The following is a 9,158-nucleotide window of genomic DNA, read 5'->3' on the forward strand; positions in this document are numbered from 1 at the left end:
TGGAGGAGGAGGAGGAGGAGGAGGAGGAGGAGGAGGAGGACTGAGGAGGAAAAGGAGGATAAAGGGGAGGGGTCCCGAGTCTGCTTGAGTGCTGCGAGTACCGTGACCCTTTCCTCGGTTTCGTAGCTAGCATCCTATCCAAGGTGATGCGCTGATGTCTCGGAGTTTCGTAAGCTCCAGCCCCGGTGTCGAGGAGGAGCGGCTGCATCCCTTTCCTAGTCCCGCGATCGTTGGTTGCTTCCGCTCCCTGCTGCCTAAGAAACGCCGAGGCAAGCAGTAGCGGCATCATCGAGCAACACACAGAGAAGGCACGAGAGCATGTGGGAGGCGATGACGGCATGGCGGAGAGAGGAGGTGAAGGATTAGCCAAGTTGCGAGACGAGGAGCTGTGACATGCGATGAGTCATGACTAGCCCCTCGGCTGGTCCTACAGATGTTGACCCGTCGAGCGGTAAAAACATTTCAAACCGTCACGAGTTGAATTGACTCGCCGGAAGCCTTCCGATGTTCGACCTTTGCCTGCGGCAACTTTTAACTTAACTAGCCCCGGCGGCCCGGCCGGCGGGCCGGCCCGGGGGCGCCGAGGCCGGCGGCGGGCCCGGGGCACCCGGTGGCACCTGGCACTGAGCGGAGTCACGCGGGGGATCACTGATGCCGTAGTACGGTCGGACCGTCTGGAACGTCACGGTTGAAGCCTGAAGTTCCGAGTTCCCGGGCCCGGACTCATCGCCGCCGCCGGATGATAATCCGAATCCGGGACTCGGCGGATGCGAGTCCGCCGTCAGCCTGGCTCAGCTCCGACTGTCGGACTCACCCACCCGGCCGCTCCGGCCAGTGACACGGTCAGTGGCATGACTCAGCAGTCCGCTCGCCGGATCATTGCCAAGTTGCCAGTGTCAGCCTGATCGGCGGAGGTGGCACCGGCCGGGGGAACTTGGACCGAGTCACGTACTGGCACCTGACCGTCGCTGATGCGCCGGGCCGCAGTCACAGTGCAACGGTCCGACGGTCACCGGAGTCGGGCCCGGCGATCCGTGAGCGGCCGGGCCGGCCCCGGCGCCCGGCCGCCCGGGGACTCCCGGCGGCCGCCCCGCCCGGGTCACACCGGACTGACGGCCCGGATGCCATGATTCACCCGGCGCCGCCGTTCTGGCAACAGTACACGGTGAACGGCGTCACAGTGTCGGCCCCACGCGGCCCGGGCCGGCGGGCGGGCCGCCGCACCAGACGGTCCGGGCCGCGTGACACGCCGGTCACTGACCGTACGGTGCCCATGCCGGTCACCCTGCCACCGAGTGTCCGATCGTGTGGCCGCGCGGGGCCGCGCGGGGCCGGGGAGCCTGAGCCTCCGGGCGTCCGATCGCGCGGCGCCCCGGCGGGCTGCCCGTGGCCTGCCGGCCGCCGCGCTGAGCCGCCGGCCGGGTCGCTGCCGTGCAGTGACTTCTGAAGCCACGCTTGATGAGTAAACTCTGCAGTACACCCTGATACCCCAAGGTGTGTGTTCTGCGGGGGTGGCAGTACAAGGGTACTTGACGGGTGGGGTAAAAAGAGGGAAATAGGGGGTTAAATGAAGCTAAAATGGTAGGTAAGGGGTATGAAGGGAGGGGTATCAGGGGTAGGGTAGCAGGGAAACGATAAAAAGAATCACCGAGAATAGAACAGCAACCAACACAGGTGCGAACATGGTGTGAGGGAAACGAAAGAGAGCAAGAAATGGCGAGTGTTGTGGAGAGAGAAGGGTTATGAGGTTAAGGAAAGATAAAAACTTTGCAATGTACGATGATGCCTGCTTGATATTGATGCAAGATTGCTCTGTTGTCCCCTTGAAAATGTCCCGAACATTGCTGAGTGAAGTCAAGAAGCTGGGGGGTTTTGATGTTCCCGTTCGCTTTCAATTTGACAATTTTGTCGGGATTACATCTCACTGGTATTTCGTTTCAAATTTTTGATTTTTCCGCAGTAAAATGTTCACTACTCTCTGGATGTGGCGTCAGGAATACCAGCACGTATGGATTCATTTTTCTTGCTTTGTGGTAGATTGGCTCACTACTCTATTTGTACAGCACGAGCAGCTCCCGCTCGCCTTCAACGGCACCTGGCCTTCCTGGAACTCTGACCTCGACAACCGCCCGGTAAACTTAATTTTCAAGATTTCCCTCACGCTGACATTCTGCACAGTGGTAAGGTGTCGGTGGTTTCGACTGAAAAGTCTAATGTGTTGGTACTCGTATTGTACTCAATAAATTCGTAAAATATTCAACAGCAAGCTCGATGCTTAATACTCTTCATTTCATCTTGCGCTGTAGGAATGCGTTGGTGCAGCCTGCTCTTATTTTTCCCCCTTGAGTTCCAGTAGTTTGCCTGCTTGGAACTAAGCTGCTATGAGCACTCATTCGCCTCAACACCCTCCAGCGCTGTCGTTTAAGTACCATACGCATGTACATCATAGATCTGCGCGCTAGTGCTTGAACCCACACGTTCACTTTGGTTGAGGATATGCCTAGCAAGGAGGGTTCACTAGCAACATGGAACTCAAGACCGCAGATAGACAATCGTATTCTTGAAGTCACAAGATTGCTGCTTTACACAACTACGCGGAGACCTTGACTCGACAAATTTTCACACACAGACAACCATGCAGAGACCTTGACTCAACAAGTTCGAGCCTCAATGCCAAGAGGAGGTATCGACAGGCGAAACAAGGCAATCATTCAAAATTCTACCTGATCAATATACCAAATTTTCCACGAGAATTCGTGTCGTTGTTCACCTATATGGAAATCGCAGTCAAATCCTACAGGGGCTTTGTGCATTTAAGGACATTTTAATCCGGAAACAAACTAGGAGATTCAAAGCATCTGAACGGAATGAATACTGAGGATGTTGGTTTTGTGAGTTTATGAACTAAAATACCAATATGAAGCTAACTCTGGACGAGCTTAGAACCACTCGCCGAAGTAGAGGGGGCGCTGCTCGTGGTGGAGGTACTCCATCTTCCACATCCAGAGCTCGGTGGTTTGGGCCTTAGCAACAGTCTGAAACATTACTACAAAACCGAATTAGTGATTAGCAATACAACAGACAATTTGAACATAAACGAACATTTAAACATGTTCAAGGCAAACAACACCAATGCACAAACAATGTACTAAGCACTGTCAATGACACATTCAACCCGCTTCACTCATCGTTGCCCGCAGACAAGCAGGAGGTAAAATCAGGTTGTGTATCAATCCCGCTAGTTACATCAATGAACTGAACAAGACAGTTCTCATTCAACCTTGCACATTCTACAAGCACCATCACAGACTCATATTCGACATACCGAGTGGTTCGTGTTCGTCAGGGCGCCTCCTCTCTCCTTTTACGCACCTAACGGGTACCCACCCTAACCCCATCGTTCACTACCCCCTAGGTATCGGAATCTGATTCTCGAAATACCCTCCTCTACTTCGTACCCCTTCTCACTAGCAACCGAGTACTAAGAGGGGGTCATTTTCCCTCAAAGCAGTCTTTCTGAATGACCCCATTCATGCGAAAGAGGTGTCTCAAGCGAACTGGGGTCGGTGTGTCAAAAGCAGGGGTGTAGAGACATCAAGGAGGGTGATTAGCCTAGAATGTGGGGGGTGGGGAGAGAGGTGGGTGGTCGTTCTATTTTCGGAGAGCTAAAAGGAGCTGGTTAGGAGGCCCTATCTCGCATAGGTCGAGCCATAGGAAGTAGAATCATTCAACAACTGTAACTACCATGTAACGGTTTGAGCAGCTCGAATGACGGTTATAGAACAGTTACAGTCAATTATTTCTGGGTGATGACGGTAATAGATCGAGAAAAAAAATCTATTTCAGGGGGAAAAAAAGAGTATATAGGCTTCCGCGAGAAAGAGGAATCACAAGAACAGTGAGTGCATTCTCTCTCCATGCATGTGGTGTGGTGCAATGCCGTTACTATTCGTCATTGATTGTAATCTTCCTTGATAAGTGATGTTTGCTTTCCTCTTCTTCACCTTCAATTGTTTAAACACATTTTGTTTACCTTTGCTCTCAGATGTTCCAGACCCTCTACGGACAGACCGCTGCTGCTCTCTACGCCAAGGCTGCTGGCCAGAACGCCCAGGCCCGCCAGCTCTACAACGCCTCCGCTGACACCTACTACAAGGCCAACGATGCTGCTGCCTACGACGACTGGGTTCGCGCTCGCAACCACTGGGACTACTTCTACAACCGCTCGTAAGCGTTTGTAGGGAAATCATCCCGCTTGTAGAATTTTGGGGGTCTAGACAAGGAGGGTAGGAAGACCGAGCTACTCTTTGATACACTATCGGTCAAATAATACAAAAGGCAACGCCAAAAAATCAAATCTGTTGGTTTCTTGATCCTGTAGAGAGCCAAGGCTCTCAAACTGGAATATAGCTCTGTTGTATGTGAGTGACGTTGTGGATGCTACATCCTGTAGTTGCGCATGAAATCGATTTTGAGGTCTCAACTTTGCTCTTGTGTATGTGAGTAACATTTGGAATGCTGCATCCTTTTGCTGCGCATGCAATTGATTTGTTGAAGGCTCAGTGATCATCATGGGGGGATGTTAATGTTCATTAAAGAAACCGACAAAACTGCGAGGGTGATATGTATCCATTGCAGACATGAAGAAGAAAGTATTCATTTCATACATTCATCAATCGTTCTAAGGTGTTGCGAATTTCACCGTTCTCATCAGTTTCCTCTGTGCAACAAGTGGTTGCTCAGCTGTAGCCGAACGAAACACATGGTCAAGATACATGGTACAGCCATCATCGAAAATGGTTGATTCATCGTAACAGCAGAACTTTCTAAGGTGACAAAGCACAATTCCTTGTTTTCGGAGAACATTGCTTTTATGTTTACTTTATTCGAGAACAGCGGAAAGCTCTACTACAACGCTCAGAGATTTACGATTTACGAGCGGTTGTAGAAGTAGTCCCAGTGGTTGCGAGCGCGAACCCAGTCGTCGTAGGCAGCAGCATCGTTGGCCTTGTAGTAGGTGTCAGCGGAGGCGTTGTAGAGCTGGCGGGCCTGGGCGTTCTGGCCAGCAGCCTTGGCGTAGAGAGCAGCAGCGGTCTGTCCGTAGAGGGTCTGGAACATCTGCAAACAGCCCCTCAATTACCAATCGGAACATTCACGGAATGTGTTCAACAATCAATCATCGATCATAGACGATATGCAAACAGAGAAAGGTATTCAAATCAATCTCTTTTGACGACCATATGCAATTAAGTCATCGAAGGAGAAACATGAGATTGCGAAAGATGACAACGAATCCATGAAAAATGCGGTTTTCTGACTCAATGCAACAAATCAAACCACGAGGAGATGCATTGATCATGTGTAAGCTTGTTCTCATCACCACATACACATGTCAAGCATGTTGTCAGGCATGTACGGACCTTTCCTTGCCTCCTCTCCTCCCTCCCCGCGTTTTAAAAACCCTCTGTTCCCGAAATAGAATACTACCCCTCCCCTCCCATTCACCAAAATACCACCCTACGTTCTCGTAGATTCTCAAGTCTCAAGTCGTTACAGCCGTTCTTCACAGAGTCAGTCAGTCGCCGGGCCGGCCGGGCCCGGGGCCCGGGTCACTGTGACGGACCCGACTGTTGCGGCCAGCGCGGCTCAGTGCCGGCCCGGGCCCGGCCCCGGGTGCCCGGCCGCCGCGGGCCGGCCCACTGTCAAGAATCTTTCACGGTACTCAAAGCCTGGTAAGTTTGGGCTGAGCCCATCATGGCATGCTCGAGTCGCCGACTCGGCGATGATGATGATGATGACTGAGTCATCACTGATGGGCCAGTGCCAGCGGCCCGCCGGGCGGGCTGCCGCCGACACTGTCACAGTGTGTGTTGTGTGTCGGAAATTGAAAGAACTTCGGAGAGCACGGGGCCCGGGGGGCCGAGGCACTGCCACCCGGTTGTCACGGTGGCGACTCTGAGGCCGCTCAGCCGACGCCCGGCCGGCCGGGCCTACTGGCCACCGTGACTGAGCCCATAGTAGTGTTGAATCGGACCGTACTGTCACCCGGCGCGCTTGAGATCAGTCAGCCGCCTGGCTCAGCCACCCGGACAGGGGCCGTAGCCGAGCGGCCTGGCGGCGGCGGCCTGAGCCTCAGCCCGGCGGGCCGCCGCACCGTCCGACCGTACTACGGTACGGTCTTTACTCAAAGTTAAGTTAAAACTACCCCGACCGGGCCGCGCGCACCTCGGCCCCGGCCTGCCCCAAGCTTCTTCTCGATCCAATGGGACCTTGTGCCTCGTTTCGCACCCTGCGATGGAGGGGGCGGAATGTGATGATGGGGAAAGAACGGGGAGAACGGGAGAGCGAGAGAGAGGAGGAAGTAAGAAAGAGGAACATGAGAGGAAAGGAGGACAAGCACGAGGTGAGGAGGACAGGAGAGAGTGCTGGCCGTTCAGTCGAGCGAAGAGAGAGGGAGTGATGGCGACTAGAATGTGAGGACGAGCAGTGAAGATTGAGGGGACTGGATTGACAAGGCTCGTTGTGGAATGCGTGTACATGCGAGGTAGATAGACAAGAAGACAAGCATCTGGAAGATAATCAGAGGCAGATAGCTAGGCATCCATGGACCCATTGGAGTCTCGATGATAGTGAGGGAAGTTCGGGCGTGTGTTGAATCCCACCAATCCAGGAAAGCCTCCGAGCCAGTCAATCCTCTCCACAGAGGAGACAAGGGATCGGCGTGCATGATGAAGCTCCGGTGGATCTTGATGTGCACAGCGGGGGCCTGTGTGTGCTGACTGCCAAGTAAATGGACGGGTTGAGAGGCACAGTCAGCAGCTTGAGGTGAGCAGCTTGTCCTTGGTCGGTCCATCCTTCTGATTCATCGCATGCGGCAGAAATCTGTTGCACGAAGCTCTGCAGCATGACGTGGTAGGAGAGAGGGTGCATGCGGGTCATAATGCAAGGGCCGATATCGAGCCCGCTTCTGTGTTGCAAGGTGGTCAACAAGCATGCTTGCGTTCTTGTGATTGTCTTCCGAGACAGACTTCTCCTTGCTTAACCTCCGCCCGGTCTTTGACGACAAGGATGGTCAGGAATAGATGCCCTCGAGCAGCAAGAGAGTTAACGTTCCTTTGTTCAGACCCCGCGCAACGGAGAGCCGTTATGCTGCAACATGCACTGCGACAGCTGGCGTCCCTCTCTGAAGACAAGGAGATCCGCAGTCTTCTCATTGAAGTACCTCCTTCTCCCCTTTCCCTTCTCCTCCTCCCCCTCCTGACCGCCCAACCCCCCCTTTTCCTCCTCCCTCTCATCCTCCCAACACCACAGCTACCAACACCTGTTCCCTTCCTGCGTTCTGCTCCTATCTCCTTTTCCTCACACCGACGCAGATGCATGTACAAGATGACTTGCTAGCGGTTGTCTCCAAGAACGTCCAAGAGGATGAGGGTGTTTGCTTTGCCGCACTGAATATCCTGGTCAATCTGTCGATGTGTAAGGTGAGGTATGGACGTGGTGCTATGAAAATTGTGATGTTCTTTCATAAGGATTCCCGTCATTCTCTCTACCAGACAAGTAAAGTTTCTTGTTCTTCCAACTTTCTCTTACAGCTCTTGGATGTCAAGATGGACTCCCCGAAGTCTTGTTGAAGATCCTGAGGTCTTCTCCTCCTGCTAGCAGGTTGCTTACAGGCAAGATTTTAGATGTAGAGGGTCAGATTGAGTGACTTTGTAAACAGCCTCTGTCACTCTTGTAAGGAATTTGTCAGATCAGGTTCAAGATTTCTCCCAATACCCCCTTGTCTCTTCTTTCCGTATCCATCCCCTCCTCTTCTTACCCCAACTGCCTCCCCCGGCTCTCTTCTCCCTGCTGTTTCATCTTCAATCACCCTGGTCTTCATCTTTGCTCATGCTGGCTGTCAGGGAGGGGGAGACAATCGCGTTCAAATGTTCAAGGTGCTTCTAATTTCCTGTCCGTTTCTGACATCAGCAATGACGACGCCCGTGCTTGTAGTCCGGGATAGTGAACGAGGTTATCAGTATCATCAAGAGGGAAGGCTCCAATAGAGAGGGAGAGGTCGTAAATGCGGCTCTATCCGCATTGTCGAATGTTGCTAGTCACAACCCTTCTCGCCCGAAGCTTTTGAGAGAGAAGGTGCGGAGAGTTGGAGGAACCTGCTTCTCCTCCTTCCTCCTCCTCCTCCTCCGTTTCTCCCTCCCTCCCTCCCTCCCTCCCTCCCTCCCTCCCTCCCTCCCTCCCTCCCTCCCTCCTCCTTCTCATACACTCCCTCAGGGTTTCGTCGACACTCTCATGGACGTCATTCGAAACTCAGAACCAAACTCACGGCCTCTGCGAACAGCGCTGGTGTTCTTGCAGGCTTCACTGTCTTGACTCAGACGCTGACGACCTGCCATGCGCCAGGTGACGCTGACCAACCTGAGCTGCCACAAGGAGAACAGGTTCGACGAGGGACGGACAGGCACATGCGTTGACGCGCATCTCGCAGGCTCCTGATGATTGAGATGGGAATTGCTGACCTCCTCATCACTGTCACCTTGACTGCGATGCCGAACTCAAAACACCTGGAGGTGACATGGAGGAGAGGAGAGAAAGAGGACAGGGGAGAGGAGAAGGTGTGAACGTGATTGTAACTGGGAACGAGACAGGCGGCGCTAGTGATGCTAGTCAACATGAGCGTGATGCAGGTGACTTGTGATCGTCTTGCTTGCTCCTCCTCCCCCTCTCGTCTCCTCATCTCTCTTCGATAGGAATGTCGCAAGGCTTTGGTGTCTGGAGGGACGGGGGAAGCGGCGATCGCCGTCATCAGAGCCTGCATGGGGTACGAGAGCAGCGCAGGGGCCGGAGGCAGCGCGACCAAGAACATGGAGATTGCGTTGAAGCTCGTCCAGAACTTGTCGGCGGATGAAGAGACTGGTCCTTCCTGCCTCGGCGAGGCCGGCTTGACGCTCTGGCGCTGCAGGAGAAACTTTGATCGAGCATGGAGCTCTCGACATTGCTCTGCTATGTGCAAGCAGTACGGATCCCAAGGCAGGAGGAGGAGGAGGAGGAGGAGGAGGAGGAGGAGGAGGAGGAGGAGGAGGAGGAGGAGGAGGAGGAGGAGGAGGAGGATGGGGATCTGACGTCTGGGCTGAAGGTCTGCATACGGTCTACTGACG

The 9,158-nt window shown here is 53.7% G+C and overlaps 3 protein-coding genes across 3 annotated transcripts in view; 2 read left to right on the forward strand and 1 right to left on the reverse strand.

Annotated features, from left to right (window-relative positions):
• Positions 1–4,043: 4,043 nt before the first annotated feature.
• On the forward strand, positions 4,044–4,231 carry GUITHDRAFT_156309 (hypothetical protein; the record flags this gene model as incomplete). Its single annotated transcript, XM_005819423.1, has 1 exon — positions 4,044–4,231. A coding segment is annotated over one exon (188 nt), but the record flags the coding sequence as incomplete, so codon positions are not given.
• A 634-nt stretch (positions 4,232–4,865) lies between these two features.
• On the reverse strand, positions 4,866–5,120 carry GUITHDRAFT_156311 (hypothetical protein; the record flags this gene model as incomplete). The annotated part of the gene is made up of 1 exon (XM_005819424.1): positions 4,866–5,120. A coding segment is annotated over one exon (188 nt), but the record flags the coding sequence as incomplete, so codon positions are not given.
• Positions 5,121–7,373: 2,253 nt separating this feature from the next.
• Positions 7,374–9,158, forward strand: part of GUITHDRAFT_148581 (hypothetical protein) — a gene marked incomplete at both ends in the record, with an annotated part of 3,596 nt that continues 1,811 nt past the window's right edge. Inside the window, 9 exons of the mRNA XM_005819425.1 lie at positions 7,374–7,481; positions 7,905–7,937; positions 7,996–8,136; positions 8,275–8,346; positions 8,404–8,441; positions 8,489–8,615; positions 8,649–8,687; positions 8,751–8,916; positions 8,963–9,016. Of these exons, the coding sequence (XP_005819482.1) occupies positions 7,374–7,481; positions 7,905–7,937; positions 7,996–8,136; positions 8,275–8,346; positions 8,404–8,441; positions 8,489–8,615; positions 8,649–8,687; positions 8,751–8,916; positions 8,963–9,016 (778 nt within the window). The remainder of the gene's footprint in view (positions 7,482–7,904; positions 7,938–7,995; positions 8,137–8,274; positions 8,347–8,403; positions 8,442–8,488; positions 8,616–8,648; positions 8,688–8,750; positions 8,917–8,962; positions 9,017–9,158) is intronic.

Source organism: Guillardia theta, assembly GCF_000315625.1.
Source record: "Guillardia theta CCMP2712 unplaced genomic scaffold GUITHscaffold_224, whole genome shotgun sequence".
Classification (NCBI taxonomy): Eukaryota; class Cryptophyceae; order Pyrenomonadales; family Geminigeraceae; genus Guillardia; species Guillardia theta.